Source organism: Pararge aegeria, chromosome 23, assembly GCF_905163445.1.
Source record: "Pararge aegeria chromosome 23, ilParAegt1.1, whole genome shotgun sequence".
NCBI lineage: Eukaryota > Metazoa > Arthropoda > Insecta > Lepidoptera > Nymphalidae > Pararge > Pararge aegeria.
Genome location: NC_053202.1, coordinates 3,548,611 through 3,568,693, shown reverse-complemented (window position 1 = coordinate 3,568,693; position 20,083 = coordinate 3,548,611). Strand labels below are relative to the sequence as shown.

Sequence of the window (20,083 nt, the reverse complement as noted above, 5' to 3'; positions counted from 1 at the left end):
TAAATAATTTACTTCAGTTCATTTAAGTATATTATGTAAATATGTAAATAATGTACTTAAGTATAAAATAAAGTTCTGTATATAATGTATTTAAGTAAATAATGTACTTAAGTATATAATGTATTTAAGTACATAATGTACTTAAGTTTATAATGTATTTAAGTATATAATGTACTTAAGTATATAATGTACTAAGGTATATAATGTACTTAAGTATATAATGTATTTAAGTATATAAAGAACTTAAGTATATAATGTACTGAAGTAAATAATGTACTTAAGTACATAATGTTCTTGAGTATATAATGTATCTAAGTATATAATGTATTTAAGTATATAATGTAAATAAGTATATAATGTAAATAAGTATATAATGTACTTAAGCATATAATGTACTTAAGTATATAATGTACTCAAGTAAATAATGTACTTAAGTATATAATGTATTTTAGTATATAAAGAACTTAAGAATATAATGTACTTAAGTAAATAAAGTACTTAAGTATAATATAAAGTTCTGTATATAATGTATTTAAGTAAATAATGTACTTAAGTTTATAATGTTTTTAAGTATATAATGTACTTAAGTATATAATGTTCTAAGGTATAAAATGTATTTAAGTATATAATTTACTTAAGTATATAATGTACTTAAGTATATAATGTATTTAAGTATATAAAGACTTTAAGTATATAATGTACTTAAGTAAATAATGTACTTAAGTATATAATGTTCTTGAGTATATAATGTATCTAAGTATATAATGTATCATAGTATATAATGTATTTAAGTATATCATGTAATTAAGCATATAATGTTCTTAAGTATATAATGTACTTAAGTTAATAATTTACTTCAGTTCATTTAAGTATATTATGTAAATATGTAAATAATGTACTTAAGTGTAAAATAAAGTTCTGTATATAATGTATTTAAGTAAATATATAATGTAAAGTAATGTAAATTTAAGTATATAATGTAAATAAGTATATAATGTACTTAAGCATATAATGTACTTAAGTACAAAATGTACTTAAGTATATAATGTTCTTGAGTATATAATGTATCTAAGTATATAATGTATTTAAGTATATAATGTATTTAAGTATATAATGTAATGAAGCATATAATGTATTTAAATATATAATGTACTTAAGTATATAATGTACTTAAGTATATAATGTACTTAAGTATATAATGTACTTAAGTATATAATGAACTTTAGTATATAATGTATTTAAGTATATAATGTACTAAGGTATATAATGTATTTAAGTATATAATTCACTTAAGTATATAATGTATTTAAGTATATAATGAACTAAAGTATATAATGTACTGAAGTAAATAATGTACTTAAGGATATAATGTTCTTGAGTATAAAATGTATCTAAGTACATAATGTATATAATGCATATAATGTACTTAAGTATATAATGTACTTAAGTATATAATGTACTTAAGTATATAATGTACTTAAGTATATAATGTACTCAAGTATATAATGTATTTAAGTTAATAATGTACTTAACTTTATAATGTTTTGAAGTATATAATGTTCTTAAGTATATAATGTACTAAGGTATATAATGTATTTAAGTATATAATGTAATTAAGCATATAATGTACTTAAGTATATAATGTACTTAAGCATATAATGTACTTAAGTATATAATGTACTTAAGTATATAATGTACTCAAGTATATAATGTATTTAAGTAAATAATGTACTTAAGTATATAATGTATTTAAGTACATAATGTACTTAACTTTATAATGTATCTAAGTATATAATGTACTTAAGTATATAATGTACTAAGGTATATAATGTATTTAAGTATATAATTTACTTAAGTTTATAATGTACTAAGGTATATAATGTATTTAAGTATATAATTTACTTAAGTATATAATGTACTAAAGTATATAATGTATTTAAGTAAATATTTTACTTCAGTTCATTTAAGAATATTATGTAAATAAGTATATAATGTAAATAAGTATATAATGTACTTAAGCATATAATGTACTTAAGTATATAATGTACTTATGTATATAATGTACTTAAGTATATAATGTACTCAAGTATATAATGTACTTAAGTATATAATGTACTTAAGAATATAATGTAAATATATAAATAATGTACTTAAGTATATAATGTATTTAAGTACATAATGTACTTAAGTATATAATGTACTTAAGTATATAATGTTCTTGAGTATATAATGTATCTAAGTATATAATGTATTTAAGTATATAATGTTATGTAGCATATAATGTATTTAAGTATATAATGTACTTAAGTATATAATGTACTTAAGTAAATAATGTACTTAAGTATATAATGTACTTAAGTATATAATGTACTTAAGAATATAATGTTCTTAAGTATATAATGTAAATATGTAAATAATGTATTTAAGTACATAATGTACTTAAGTATATAATGTACTTAAGTAAATAATGTACTTAAGTATATAATGTTCTTGAGTATATAATGTATCTAAGTATATAATGTATCATAGTATATTATGTATTTAAGTATATAATGTAATTAAACATATAATGTACTTAAGTAAATAATTTACTTCAGTTCATTTAAGTATATTATGTAAATATGTAAATAATTTACTTAAGTATAAAATAAAGTTCTGTAAATAATGTATTTAAGTAAATAATGTACTTAAGTATATAATGTATTTAAGTACATAATGTACTTAAGTTTATAATGTTTTTAAGTATATAATGTACTTAAGAATATAATGTTCTTGAGTATATAATGTATCTAAGTATATAATGTATTTAAGTATATAATGTTATTAAGCATATAATGTACTTAAGTATATAATGTACTTAAGATAATATTTTACTTCAGTTCATTTAAGAATATTATGTAAATAAGTATATAATGTACTTAAGCTTATAATGTACTTAAGTATATAATGTACTTAAGTATATAATGTACTTAAGTATATAATGTACTCAAGTATATAATGTATTTAAGTAAATAATGTTCTTAAGTATATAATGTATTTAAGTACATAATGTACTTAACATTTAAATGTTTTTAAGTATATAATGTACTTAAGTATATAATGTACTAAGGTATATAATGTATTTAAGTATATAATTTGCTTAAGTATATAATGTACTAAAGTATATAATGTATTTAAGTATATAATTTACTTAAGTATATAATGTACTAAAGTATATAATGTATTTAAGTATATAATGAACTTAAGTATATAATGTACTTAAGTAAATAATGTACTTAAGTATATAATGTTCTTGAGTATATAATGTATTTAAGTATATAATGAACTTAAGTATATAATGTACTTAAGTAAATAATGTACTTAAGTATATAATGTACTTAAGTAAATAATTTACTTCAGTTCATTTAAGTATATTATGTAAATATGTAAATAATGTACTTAAGTATATAATGTACTTAAGTGTATAAAGTTTTTAAGTAAATAATGTACTTAAGTATATAATGTATTTAAGTATATAATGTACTTAAGTATATAATGTAAATAAGTAAATAATGTACTTAAGTATAAAATAAAGTTAAGTATATTATATATTTAAGTACATAATGTACTTAAGTTTATAATGTTTTTAAGTATATAATGTACTTAAGTTTATAATGTACTTAAGTTTATAATGTACTTAAGTATATAACGTACTTAAGTATATAATGTACTTAAGTATATAATGTACTTAAGTATATAATGTACTTAAGTATATAATGTACTTAAGTAAATAACGTACATAAGTAAATAATGTACTTAAGTATATAATGTTTTTAAGTATATAATGTACTTAAGTATATAATAAAGTTAAGTATATAATGTATTTAAGTATAACATGTACTTAAATATATTATTTACCTAAGTATATATAATGTACTTAAGTATATAATGTACTAAGGTATATAATGTAAATAAGTATATAATGTAAATAAGTATATAATGGACTTAAGCATATAATGTACTTAAGTATATAATGTACTTATGTATATAATGTACTTAAGTATATAATGTACTCAAGTATATAATGTACTTAAGTATATAATGTACTTAAGAATATAATGTAAATATGTAAATAATGTACTTAAGTATATAATGTATTTAAGTACATAATGTATTTAAGTATATAATGAACTTACGTATTTAATGTACTGAAGTAAATAATGTACTTAAGTATATAATGTTATTGAGTATATAATGTATCTAAGTATATAATGTATTTAAGTATATAATGTAAATAAGTATATAATGTACTTAAGTATATAATGTACTTAAGTATATAATGTACTTAAGTATATAATGTACTTATGTATATAATGTACTTAAGTATAAAATGTACTCAAGTATATAATGTATTTAAGTATATAATGTACTTAAGTATATAATGTACTTAAGTATATAATGTACTTAAGTAAATAATTTACTTCAGTTCATTTAAGTATATTATGTAAATATGTAAATAATGTACTTAAGTATAAAATAAAGTTCTGTAAATAATGTATTTAAGTAAATAATGTACTTAAGTATATAATGTATTTAAGTACATAATGTACTCAAGTTTATAATGTTTTTAAGTATATAATTTCCTTAAATATATAATGTACTCAAGTATATAATGTATTTAAGTTTATAATGTAAATAAGCATATAATGTACTTAAGTATATAAATTACTTAAGTAAATAATTTACTTCAGTTCATTTAAGTATATTATGTAAATATGTAAATAATGAACTTAAGTATAAAATACAGTTCTGTATATAATGTATTTAAGTAAATAATGTACTTAAGTATATAATGTACTAAGGTATATAATGTATTTAAGTATATAATTTACTTAAGTATATAATGTACTTAAGTATATAATGTATTTAAGTATATAAAGAACTTAAGTATATAATGTACTTAAGTAAATAATGTACTTAAGTATAATATAAAGTTCTGTATATAATGTATTTAAGTAAATAATGTACTTAAGTATATAATGTATTTAAGTACATAATGTACTTAAGTTTGTAATGTTCTTGAGTATATAATGTATCTAAGTATATAATGTATCATAGTATATAATGTATTTAAGGTTATCATGTAATTAAGCATATAATGTACTTAAGTATATAATGTACTTAAGTAAATAATTTACTTCAGTTCATTTAAGTATATTATGTAAATATGTAAATAATGTACTTAAGTATAAAATACAGTTCTGTATATAATGTATTTAAGTAAATGATGTACTTAAGTATATTATGTACTAAGGTATATAATGTATTTAAGTATATAATTTACTTAAGTATATAATGTACTTAAGTATATAATGTATTTAAGTATATAAAGAACTTAAGTATATAATGTACTTAAGTAAATAATGTACTTAAGTATAATATAAAGTTCTGTATATAATGTATTTAAGCATATAATGTACTTAAGTATATAATGTACTTAAGTAAATATTTTACTTCAGTTCATTTAAGAATATTATGTAAATAAGTATATAATGTACTAAAGTATATAATGTATTTAAGTATATAATGAACTTAAGTATATAATGTACTGAAGTAAATAATGTACTTAAGTATATAATGTTCTTCAGTATATAATGTATCTAAGTATATAATGTATTTAAGTATATAATGTACTTAAGTATATAATGTACTTAAGAATATAATGTAAATATGTAAATAATGTACTTAAGTATATAATGTATTTAAGTACATAATGTACTTAAGTATATAATGTACTTAAGTATATAATGTTCTTGAGTATATAATGTATCTAAGTATATAATGTACTTAAGTATATAATGTTCTTGAGTATATAATGTATCTAAGTATATAATGTATTTAAGTATATAATGTAATGAAGCATATAATGTATTTAAATATATAATGTACTTAAGTATATAATGTACTTAAGTATATAATGTACTTAAGTATATAATGAACTTTAGTATATAATGTATTTAAGTATATAATGTACTTAAGTATATTATTTACCTAAGTATATATAATGTACTTAAGTATATAATGTACTAAGGTATATAATGTATTTAAGTATATAATTTACTTAAGTATATAATGTATTTAAGTATATAATGAACTAAAGTATATAATGTACTGAAGTAAATAATGTACTTAAGTATATAATGTTCTTGAGTATAAAATGTATCTAAGTACATAATGTATATAATGCATATAATGTACTTAAGTATATAATGTACTTAAGTATATAATGTACTCAAGTATATAATGTATTTAAGTTAATAATGTACTTAACTTTATAATGTTTTGAAGTATATAATGTTCTTAAGTATATAATGTACTAAGGTATATAATGTATTTAAGTATATAATGTAATTAAGCATATAATGTACTTCAGTATATAATGTACTTAAGCATATAATGTACTTAAGTATATAATGTACTTAAGTATATAATGTACTTAAGTATATAATGTACTCAAGTATATAATGTATTTAAGTAAATAATGTACTTAAGTATATAATGTATTTAAGTACATAATGTACTTAACTTTATATTGTATCTAAGTATATAATGTACTTAAGTATATAATGTACTAAGGTATATAATGTATTTAAGTATATAATTACTTAAGTTTATAATGTACTAAGGTATATAATGTATTTAAGTATATAATTTACTTAAGTATATAATGTACTAAAGTATATAATGTATTTAAGTAAATATTTTACTTCAGTTCATTTAAGAATATTATGTAAATAAGTATATAATGTAAATAAGTATATAATGTACTTAAGCATATAATGTACTCAAGTATATAATGTACTTAAGTATATAATGTACTTAAGAATATAATGTAAATATGTAAATAATGTACTTAAGTATATAATGTATTTAAGTACATAATGTACTTAAGTATATAATGTACTTAAGTATATAATGTTCTTGAGTATATAATGTATCTAAGTATATAATGTATTTAAGTATATAATGTACTTAAGTATATAATGTACTTAAGAAAATAATGTACTTAAGTATATAATGTACTTAAGTATATAATGTACTTAAGAATATAATGTTCTTAAGTATATAATGTAAATATGTAAATAATGTATTTAAGTACATAATGTACTTAAGTATATAATGTACTTAAGTAAATAATGTACTTAAGTATATAATGTTCTTGAGTATATAATGTATCTAAGTATATAATGTATCATAGTATATTATGTATTTAAGTATATAATGTAATTAAACATATAATGTACTTAAGTAAATAATTTACTTCAGTTCATTTAAGTATATTATGTAAATATGTAAATAATATAACTTAAGTATAAAATAAAGTTCTGTAAATAATGTATTTAAGTAAATAATGTACTTAAGTATATAATGTATTTAAGTACATAATGTACTTAAGTTTATAATGTTTTTAAGTATATAATGTACTTAAGAATATAATGTTCTTGAGTATATAATGTATCTAAGTATATAATGTATTTAAGTATATAATGTTATTAAGCATATAATGTACTTAAGTATATAATGTACTTAAGATAATATTTTACTTCAGTTCATTTAAGAATATTATGTAAATAAGTATATAATGTACTTAAGCATATAATGTACTTAAGTATATAATGTACTTAAGTATATAATGTACTTAAGTATATAATTTACTCAAGTATATAATGTATTTAAGTAAATAATGTTCTTAAGTATATAATGTATTTAAGTACATAATGTACTTAACATTTTAATGTTTTTAAGTATATAATGTACTTAAGTATATAATGTACTAAGGTATATAATGTATTTTAGTATATAATTTACTTAAGTATATAATGTACTAAAGTATATAATGTATTTAAGTATATAATGAACTTACGTATTTAATGTACTGAAGTAAATAATGTACTTAAGTATATAATGTTCTTGAGTATATAATGTATCTAAGTATATAATGTATTTAAGTATATAATGTAAATAAGTATATAATGTCCTTAAGCATATAATGTACTTAAGTATATAATGTACTTATGTATATAATGTACTTATGTATATAATGTTCTCAAGTATATTATGTACTTAAGAATATAATGTTCTTAAGTATATAATGTACTTAAGTATATAATGTACTTAAGTAAATAATTAACTTCAGTTCATTTAAGTATATTATGTAAATATGTAAATAATGTACTTAAGTATATAATGTATTTAAGTACATAATGTACTTAAGTTTATAATGTTTTTAAGTATGTAATGTACTTAAGTATATAATGTACTCAAGTATATAATGTATTTAAGTATATAATGTAATTAAGCATATAATGTACTTAAGTATATAAATTACTTAAGTAAATAATTTACTTCAGTTCATTTAAGTATATTATGTAAATATGTAAATAATGTACTTAAGTATAAAATAAAGTTCTGTAAATAATGTATTTAAGTAAATAATGTACTTAAGTATATAATGTATTTAAGTACATAATGTACTTAAGTTTATAGTGTTTTTAAGTATATAATGTACTTAAGTATATAATGTACTAAGGTATAAAATGTATTTAAGTATATAATTTACTTAAGTATATAATGTACCTAAGTATATAATGTATTTAAGTATATAATGAACTTAAGTATATAATGTACTTAAGTAAATAATGTACTTAAGTATATAATGTTCTTGAGTATATAATGTATCTAAGTATATAATGTATTTAAGTATATAATGTAATAAAGCATATAATGTACTTAAGTATATAATGTACTTAAGTAAATATTTTACTTCAGTTCATTTAAGAATATTATGTAAATAAGTATATAATGTACTTAAGCATATAATGTACTTAAGTATATAATGTACTTAAGTATATAATGTACTTAAGTATATAATGTACTCAAGTATATAATGTATTTAAGTAAATAATGTACTTAAGTATATAATGTATTTAAGTACATAATGTACTTAACTTTATAATGTTTTTAAGTATATAATGTACTTAAGTATATAATGTTCTTGAGTATATAATGTATCTAAGTATATAATGTATTTAAGTATATAATGTAAATAAGTAAATAAGTATATAATGTACTTAAGCATATAATGTACTTAAGTATATAATGTTCTTATGTATATAATGTACTTAAGTATATAATGTACTCAAGTATATAATGTATTTAAGTATATAATGTACTTAAGTATATAATATACTTAAGAATATAATGTAAATATGTAAATAATGTACTTAAGTATATAATGTATTTAAGTACATAATGTACTTCAGTATATAATGTATCTAAGTATATAATGTATTTAAGTATATAATGTAATGAAGCATAAAATGTATTTAAGTATTTAATTTACTTAAGTATATAATGTACTTAAGTAAATAATTTACTTCAGTTCATTTAAGTATATTATGTAAATATGTAAATAATGTAATTTAGTATAAAATAAAGTTCTGTAAATAATGTATTTAAGTAAATAATGTACTTAAGTATATAATGTATTTAAGTACATAATGTACTTAAGTTTATAATGTTTTTAAGTATATAATGTACTTAAGTATATAATGTACTAAGGTATATAATGTATTTAAGTATATAATTTACTTAAGTATATAATGTACCAAAGTATATAATGTATTTAAGTATATAATGTAATGAAGCATATAATGTATTTAAGTATTTAATTTAATTAAGTATATAATGTACTTAAGTAAATAATTTACTTCAGTTCATTTAAGTATATTATGTAAATATGTAAATAATGTAATTAAGTATAAAATAAAGTTCTGTAAATAATGTATTTAAGTAAATAATGTATTTAAGTACATAATGTACTTAAGTTTATAATGTTTTTAAGTATATAATGTACTTAAGTATATAATGTACTAAGGTATATAATGTATTTAAGTATATAATTTGCTTAAGTATATAATGTACTAAAGTATATAATGTATTTAAGTATATAATTTACTTAAGTATATAATGTACTAAAGTATATAATGTATTTAAGTATATAATGAACTTAAGTATATAATGTACTTAAGTAAATAATGTACTTAGGTATATAATGTATTTAAGTATATAATTTGCTTAAGTATATAATGTACTAAAGTATATAATGTATTTAAGTATATAATTTACTTAAGTATATAATGTACTAAAGTATATAATGTATTTAAGTATATAATGAACTTAAGTATATAATGTACTTAAGTAAATAATGTACTTAAGTATATAATGTTCTTGAGTATATAATGTATTTAAGTATATAATGAACTTAAGTATATAATGTACTTAAGTAAATAATGTACTTAAGTATATAATGTACTTAAGTAAATAATTTACTTCAGTTCATTTAAGTATAATATTATGTAAATATGTAAATAATGTACTTAAGTATATAATGTACTTAAGTGTATAAAGTTTTTAAGTAAATAATGTACTTAAGTATATAATGTATTTAAGTATATAATGTACTTAAGTATATAATGTAAATAAGTAAATAATGTACTTAAGTATAAAATAAAGTTAAGTATATAATATATTTAAGTACATAATGTACTTAAGTTTATAATGTTTTTAAGTATATAATGTACTTAAGTTTATAATGTACTTAAGTTTATAATGTACTTAAGTATATAACGTACTTAAGTATATAATGTACTTAAGTATATAATGTACTTAAGTATATAATGTACTTAAGTATATAATGTACTTAAGTAAATAACGTACATAAGTAAATAATGTACTTAAGTATATAATTTTTTTAAGTATATAATGTACTTAAGTATATAATGTATACAAAGTTTATAAGTAAATAATGTACTTAAGTTTATAATGTACTTAAGTATATAATGTACTTAAGTATATAATAAAGTTAAGTATATAATGTATTTAAGTATATAATGTACTTAAGTATATTATTTACCTAAGTATATATAATGTACTTAAGTATATAATGTACTAAGGTATATAATGTAAATAAGTATATAATGTAAATAAGTATATAATGTACTTAAGCATATAATGTACTTAAGTATATAATGTACTTATGTATATAATGTACTTAAGTATATAATGTACTCAAGTATATAATGTACTTAAGTATATAATGTACTTAAGTTTATAATGTACTTATGTATATAATGTACTTAAGTATATAATGTACTTAAGTATATAATGTACTCAAGTATATAATGTATTTAAGTATATAATGTACTTAAGTATATAATGTACTTAAGTATATAATGTACTTAAGTAAATAATTTACTTCAGTTCATTTAAGTATATTATGTAAATATGTAAATAATGTACTTAAGTATAAAATAAAGTTCTGTAAATAATGTATTTAAGTAAATAATGTACTTAAGTATATAATGTATTTAAGTACATAATGTACTCAAGTTTATAATGTTTTTAAGTATATAATGTACTTAAGTATATAATGTACTCAAGTATATAATGTATTTAAGTTTATAATGTAATTAAGCATATAATGTACTTAAGTATATAAATTACTTAAGTAAATAATTTACTTCAGTTCATTTAAGTATATTATGTAAATATGTAAATAATGTACTTAAGTATAAAATAAAGTTCTGTAAATAATGTATTTAAGTAAATAATGTACTTAAGTATATAATGTATTTAAGTACATAATGTACTTAAGTTTATAATGTTTTTAAGTATATAATGTACTTAAGTATATAATGTACTAAGGTATATAATGTATTTAAGTATATAATTTACTTAAGTATATAATGTACTAAAGTATATAATGTATTTAAGTATATAATGAACTTAAGTATATAATGTACTTAAGTAAATAATGTACTTAAGTATATAATGTTCTTGAGTATATAATGTATCTAAGTATATAATGTATTTAAGTATATAATGTAATAAAGCATATAATGTACTTAAGTATATAATGTACTTAAGTAAATATTTTACTTCAGTTCATTTAAGAATATTATGTAAATAAGTATATAATGTACTTAAGCATATAATGTACTTAAGTATATAATGTACTTAAGTATATAATGTACTTAAGTATATAATGTACTCAAGTATATAATGTATTTAAGTAAATAATGTACTTAAGTATATAATGTATTTAAGTACATAATGTACTTAACTTTATAATGTTTTTAAGTATATAATGTACTTAAGTATATAATGTTCTTGAGTATATAATGTATCTAAGTATATAATGTATTTAAGTATATAATGTAAATAAGTAAATAAGTATATAATGTACTTAAGCATATAATGTACTTAAGTATATAATGTACTTATGTATATAATGTACTTAAGTATATAATGTACTCAATTATATAATGTATTTAAGTATATAATGTACTTAAGTATATAATATACTTAAGAATATAATGTAAATATGTAAATAATGTACTTAAGTATATAATGTATTTAAGTACATAATGTACTTCAGTATATAATGTACTTAAGTATATAATGTTCTTGAGTATATAATGTATCTAAGTATATAATGTATTTAAGTATATAATGTAATGAAGCATATAATGTATTTAAGTATATAATTTACTTAAGTATATAATGTACTTAAGTAAATAATTTACTTCAGTTCATTTAAGTATATTATGTAAATATGTAAATAATGTACTTAAGTATAAAATAAAGTTCTGTAAATAATGTATTTAAGTAAATAATGTACTTAAGTATATAATGTATTTAAGTACATAATGTACTTAAGTTTATAATGTTTTTAAGTAATTAATGTACTTAAGTATATAATGTACTAAGGTATATAATGTATTTAAGTATATAATTTACTTAAGTATATAATGTACTAAAGTATATAATGTATTTAAGTATATAATGAACTTAAGTAAATAAAGTACTTAAGTATATAATGTTCTTGAGTATATAATGTATCTAAGTTTATAATGTATTTGAGTATATAATGTAATTAAGCATATAATGTACTTAAGTATATAATGTACTTGAGTAAATAATTTACTTCCGTTCATTTAAGTATATAATGTAAATATGTAAATAATGTACTTAAGCATAAAATAAAGTTAAGTATATAATGTATTTAAGTACATAATGTACTTAAGTATATAATGTACTAAGGTATATAATGTATTTAAGTATATAATTTGCTTAAGTATATAATGTACTAAAGTATATAATGTATTTAAGTATATAATGAACTTAAGTATATAATGTACTTAAGTAAATAATGTACTTAAGTATATAATGTACTTAAGTAAATAATTTACTTCAGTTCATTTAAGTATATTATGTAATTATGTAAATAATGTACTTAAGTATATAATGTACTTAAGTGTATAAAGTTTTTAAGTAAATAATGTACTTAAGTATATAATGTATTTAAGTATATAATGTACTTAAGTATATAATGTTAATAAGTAAATAATGTACTTAAGTATAAAATAAAGTTAAGTATATAATATATTTAAGTACATAATGTACTTAAGTTTATAATGTTTTTAAGTATATAATGTACTTAAGTTTATAATGTACTTAAGTATATAACGTACTTAAGTATATAATGTACTTAATATATAATATACATAAGTATATAACGTACTTAAGTATATAATGTACTGAAGTATATAATGTACTTAAGTATATAATGTACTTAAGTATATAATGTACTTAAGTATATAATGTACTTAAGTATATAATGTATTTAAGTAAATAACGTACATAAGTAAATAATGTACTTAAGTATATATTGTTTTTAAGTATATAATGTACTTAAGTATATAATGTATACAAAGTTTATAAGTAAATAATGTACTTAAGTTTATAATGTACTTAAGTATATAATGTACTTAAGTATATAATAAAGTTAAGTATATAATGTATTTAAGTATATAATGTACTTAAGTAATATATTATCTTGTAGTTTTAATTACCAGACCAACTAATATCGATACGACGGCAATACTTTATAGTGCGTCTGAACCGGGGGTAGTAACTAGTAAAATCCTGAACAGTCTGACGTCAGCTCGGCGGCGCACTTTTTTTAGTCAATTTTTTTTTATGTTGAACTAGGTACTAAATATTTTTGCATACGTACCAAATACTACTAAAACTTTACTAAATATCACGTTTCATTTGATTTTACTACTTACCTTCAAATTCGAAATTTCTTTATTTTTGTAGGCTTCAAAAGTGCCTTTGTTACATAATTGTAAGGGGATGGTGATTACTTCGTTCGCCAACTTAAACCTACAGCTACGAGGCCGAGGGTTCCAAACGCGCCCTGGTCTAAGAAGAGCCCGCAACAAACTTAGCCGGGTAATTGTTTTTGGTTATCACCAACTCACAGTAAAGTTACTTAATATTAAGCTATGAAGTTGGAGCAAGTGACACCCAAGCTTTTTTATCGTTTCAATAATCATAATAGCATTATTCTGTAAGATTAGGAAGACAAGTTTTAACGCAAACGCCGCGTCTCTCTGTCTGTCTGTATGGGCGCGAAAAACTGAATAACTACCGAATGGACTTTCATAATGTTTTCACTAATAAACAGAGTGACCCTTGTACAAGGTTTAAGTGTATAAAAAAATTCTATATCAGAATTTCATGTAGAAATTTCAATCAAAGTACTCACAAAATTTAACCTGTTGCAGTTTTATTCTAAGTAGGCACTATATGTTATTCCTAATCATGATAAATGAAACTAAAGTTATAGTTACTTGTTTATGTAATGTACTATGAAGTGCTTCAGGTCACTGGTGAATTTGATTTGAGTGTAATTTCGACAGGACATCCCGGGTCCGGGCTGAAAGAAAAAACAAAACTCACGATCACACTAGGCCGGCCTAAAGTTCGCCCTCCGAGATGGTCTCGCATGTCTACTAATATTATAAAGTGTATTTGTTTGTTTATACTTCACGCCCTAATTAAACACCTAATTGACTTGATTCTAGGCCAATAAGTTAGTTGATAGGACTGAGAGTAACATGAGCTTGGTCGTGAAAAACATAAAGTTCCCAAGAGTTCACACAAGTTTACAGGAAACTTCGCATTATTCCTACACAAAATAGCATCCATCCTTCACATTCTAACAATGCAACCGAATACAAAACGACTTATCAAGCGAGTAAAACCGGCACAGCTAGTAGGTACATTATATTTTTTATGCCTCAGTAGATACTAACTTAGTCTTTAATGTTTTTGGCACAGAATTAAGAAGATACAGAAATCGTGTACATCAATAATTCCCAGGTGTTGGAAGGGCGACCCCGCGCAGGTAAACGCAGTGTTGGTCGGCCCCCAACGAGGTGGACAGCAACATCAAGCAAGTCGCTGGGAGCCGCTGGAAACAAGCGTCCCAGGACCGTGGATTTTGGAACTCTCTACAAAAGACCTATGTCCAGCAGTGGACTTCAATCGGTTGAAGTGATGACGATGATGATGGTACATCAAAAAACTCTTCACTTTAGTAGTAAGCTGCAAGTATGTCACAGTGAGCGTGGTATCGGGGATCTATAGCGAGACACTCTGTGACAAAATGGGACAGTTAACAATTACTTGTAGAAGAATTAACAAAAAAAGTCAATAAGGCTTAGGATACGTACGAAAGGAAACTGACAAGCCACGTGTCGGCCCTTCCCTTGGCACAGTCGTCTGTAGCGGAGCGCGCAGTAAGGCTGATCGCCTACTAGTACCGCCGCAGTGTGCGACAGGCTTAACACGAGCAGTATTTTCAACATTATTCATACCTAGACAACACAATCCCTACTAATATTATAAATGTCAATGTAAGTTTGTTTGTTACGCTTTCACGTACAAACTACTTAACCGATCCTCATGAAACTTTGTACATGTTGTTGGAAGTGTTAGAAGTAATATAGGATACTTTTTATCCCGACATTAAGCTCGGTTCCTTTGGGAGAGGGGATGAGTGTTTGACGATTTTACACCATCACTTCGACAAATTATAACCGATTTAAATAATTATTTTTGTACTATAGAGGTTAAATATGTGTTTAATTTTGCCAAAACTGTGGTTGGAGATAGAGGACAAAACTCCTCAGCGGACAACAGCAAACCCCTCTTTTAAGGCTTAGCGATACTGAATACTTTAAATTATTTTAGTTGTACAACTAAATTTAATGCCATATCAAAAAACAAAATCAAACGCAGACGAAGTCGCGGGCAACAGCTAGTAGTAAATACACACATCGCCATCTAGACCCAAAGTAAGCGTAGCTTGGGTTATGGTTACTAAGATAGCTGATGAATATTTTTATGAATATAATACACATAAATATTAATAACATACAAATAAACACCCAGACACTGAAAAACATTCATGTTCATCACATTTTCCAGTTGTGGGAATCGAACCCACGGTCTTGGACTCAGAAAGCAGGGTCGCTGCCCACTGCGCCAATCAGCTGTCATATAGTGTAGATTTAAACCTAAGAAACAATAATTAGATCATGTCTTCATGTTTTATTCTCTTAAAATGTCTGATTCTTTCCACATAACTAAAGCTGCGAGAGTTCAAAACGCGCACTTGTTTACAAATTATGATGTCGATCGGATTTTTTTATTTATAATTTTTAATATAATAAGTATCTTATTTTGTATAGTATTTTATGAGTTTTACATGAGCGTGGTTGCCTGAAACAATAAATAATAATAAAAAGCCGCGCACAGCCAACATAGCTGAGTATTATTTTTGTTATCACCATCTCATCGTCAATTAAAATTATTAAAGCAACCTTATTATAACAATAATGTCACAGCGTAGTTTTTAACAAGCAACCATTTCTCTTGAGTATTGTTCCCAGGAGAATGTTGTGGAACAAAAAGTTTTCATCTTGCATCATAACTCTTTTTATTTTCATTTTTTTTTTAATTCTTAACAATGCTTACAAAAACAAAAAAACACAATTAAAAAATTTATAAGAAAAAAAAATCCACGGACTCCATCCACGGACAAGGACTGCCTTCTGTATCCGACCCTTAATCCAACAACCAAGCGATAGCTTCTTAAGATGTTGATCGAAGCTTTTCGCGAGAAGACCAAGACTGAAACGACGATCGGAACAATAATTGTCGACTCAATATTCCACACGGCGGTAATCTCGTCCAAGTATTTAGATACTTTTTCCTTTTCAGCTTTCACCAGATTATCGTCATGTGGAATAGTAATGTCAACAATTATTGCACGGCGCACTGATCGATCGACTAGCACTATACCAGGTCTATTAGCTGTAATATACCTGTCAGTGATAATCGTGATAATAGTGATATTATTATTATTCCTTATGTATAACCACAAATATATAAACAAGAAAACAGAAACATGAAAATAAAAGTAGCAATCTCCGCCAGGCAGCATTAGTATTAGGAAAAAATACCCATCTTACTGTAGATACCTACCTAATACCCGATACAACGTGCTATAATTTATTTATTATATACTTATATCGCTGACTTACCTACACACTCACCTTAAATTAAACAATATTAAAATTCATATTTTGTATAACACTCCAAAATGTAAATAGTATAAATAATTCTAAAATAAATAAATAAACGGTTTAGAAAACCATTATCAAAGTTAGTTTTTCTGTTTACTTGAATAAACCAGAAGTCAGAAATCTGAATTGTCAGCAATCAATCAATCAATTTTTTTTATTTTATTTATGAAAAATGTTATATTGCTAATCGCCACCGTATGTGTAAATTCAGCAGTAGGAAAAGGAATTGTCTTTTTTTAATCACAGGCGTTCGATCGAATCAAAGTTTACTTCATACAATCAAAGATCGAATCAAGATTATACATGATCACAAATCGTTAATATAAATGAGAAAAAGGGTAGGTCCGAGAAAACTACCTTGATGGACACCAAATTTTACGTTTTCTCATTGATAGTAAAATTTTCTATAACAACTGAAAATTTTAATTAACATAATAAGAACGCCAAAGCCTGCACAATGATAATTTATATCAAAACAGATATCATCCAGAATCCTTCAAATGTAAGAAAATTTTTACGGGTATATGCTGAGTAGGTACTTATTTAAAGGTATCTTTTAACATTCAACATCAATACCTATTATACCTAATATCACAATATTTTCGAGCTTGATTAGGAATTTGGGGACAGAAAGTTTCCAATGCCTTAGAAAAATCAACTGTTTTCAGTGCAAAATTTACTGACGCCACTTTGGCGCTGGAAGTGGGACGCTGCCCGCTGGAATACAAGTATCAAAGTATCTGTGGCTGTTTCCACGTTACCGAACTAGATGGCGAAACAAGTATCAAGGTGATCATAATATCGATAACGGAACCTACATCACGTTATCGAAGTTTACATACATGATCACAATATATATAATTTCCTGAAATAAAATGGTTGTAACTTGGTCCTCGAGTACATAACCAGCTCGGACGAAGATCTTCTTGTTTAACGTAAAGGAAAACATCGTGAGGAAACCTGCACACCCGAGAGTTCTCCATAATGTCCTCAAAGGCGGGTGGAGTCCAATCTTCACTGGGTCTTCTTACACCAGGATGCGTTTGGAACCCTCGTAGCTTTATTTTTAAGTTTACGAATATGGTCATCGCCATCATCTTACTACCGTGTAACTCTCATGTAATGTACGCATCAAAAGTGCCACCTATGGGCTTACTTGAATAAAGATATTTTTGACTTTGACTTTAAACCCTTCTCGGGCGGAGACCTGTGCCCTGGGCCGGTAATAGGTTTATACTTTATATGATGATGATGTTGATGATGAAATTCACCTTCTCACCTATATTAGAATAATTAAACATTTAAATCAAACGACAATAAATAGATCAGTTAAATTTTTATTATGAAATACAATAATTTATATGTCAGGATATTTACAACTTTTCGGTACGCTCCCTTACATAACTCACTAACTTAATTATCAACAATAGTCAATAAATCGCTATGCCTATACTATACACTATGTCATATATATTGTACACTGGATGTAGTGCAGGCGAAATTGTATAGCAACATATAGTCACTTAGGTTTACCAAAGTTTCCAGGATACAAAAAAAACCTCTTTATTATCTTTTGCAAATATTGTGTTGCTAAAGAAAAAAAAAAAGTGAGTGCACTTATACACGCGTTAAAAGTTATACTTCTTTGGAGTGACAAGATAAAATATTATCTTTCGCCTTATTCTAACGTTTGTTGAAAAAACCACACTAGCAATAGATTTAGTATTTAATACATTGAAAGTTTTATTATAACGCATTATCTAGTTATCTCATAATCGTACAACTAAGTTTCTAACTCACATTCAAATTTGAGATTTTGGAATGAGCCCGCAGACTTTGACAATTGAAAGTGTAGGTACACTGTCAAAACTTTTTTTCAAAAACTAAAATGTTGACTATAGCCAACTTCAGGGTGTCGGTTTTCCGTGACGGCGTCGTAAAATTAACTCATTTTTCCCTAAACGCGCCAAAAGAAGTATAACTTCAAAAATAGTTTATTTTGTTTTTTAGTCAATAAATGATACATTTTGTGGAGATATCCTCACTCTTCCATCCATACTAAAATTACATATGCGAAAGTGTATTTGTTCAACCAACTAGATTATTGGCATAGAGTTAGTTGAAAGGCCGGAGAGTTTCCACGGATTTGTAAAAAAAAGTAAAAAACTCGTACGAAGAACGCGGGCCACAGCTAGTAGCAAATAAAGTAAGTATACTAAAAAAAATGAGTAGTGTGTTACAAAATAAACAGTAACAGAAATAAAGTAAAGTAAAAAAAAACCCGGGTTCGGAAATTATATATTTTTTTATTGCATACAATTACGTCCACACTTGAATATGCTAGGGTTCACAAATTTCATTTTTATCGTTGTTAATTAGCATTCAATTATTGCTTAGTTGTTAATACATAATATTTAGGATTTACATTAAAAAAAAAGTTGACATTTACAGTTTTTTTTTTTACACAACAACTATTTTTTATCAAATTAGATATTGCTTTTTTTTAATGTACTAAATTGTGACCCCCAACATGCTGTATA

General features: G+C 22.4%; 1 protein-coding gene across 1 annotated transcript in view; it reads right to left on the bottom strand.

Moving 5' to 3' along the window:
• Positions 1–17,541, bottom strand: part of LOC120634073 — a 33,212-nt gene extending 15,671 nt beyond the window's left edge. The window contains exons 1-3 of the mRNA XM_039904467.1: positions 17,514–17,541; positions 15,627–15,770; positions 14,742–14,827 (exon numbers count right to left, since the gene is read on the bottom strand). Of these exons, the coding sequence (XP_039760401.1) occupies positions 14,742–14,827; positions 15,627–15,761 (221 nt within the window). The 5' untranslated portion in view covers positions 15,762–15,770; positions 17,514–17,541. The remainder of the gene's footprint in view (positions 1–14,741; positions 14,828–15,626; positions 15,771–17,513) is intronic.
• Between the last annotated feature and the right edge of the window lie 2,542 nt (positions 17,542–20,083).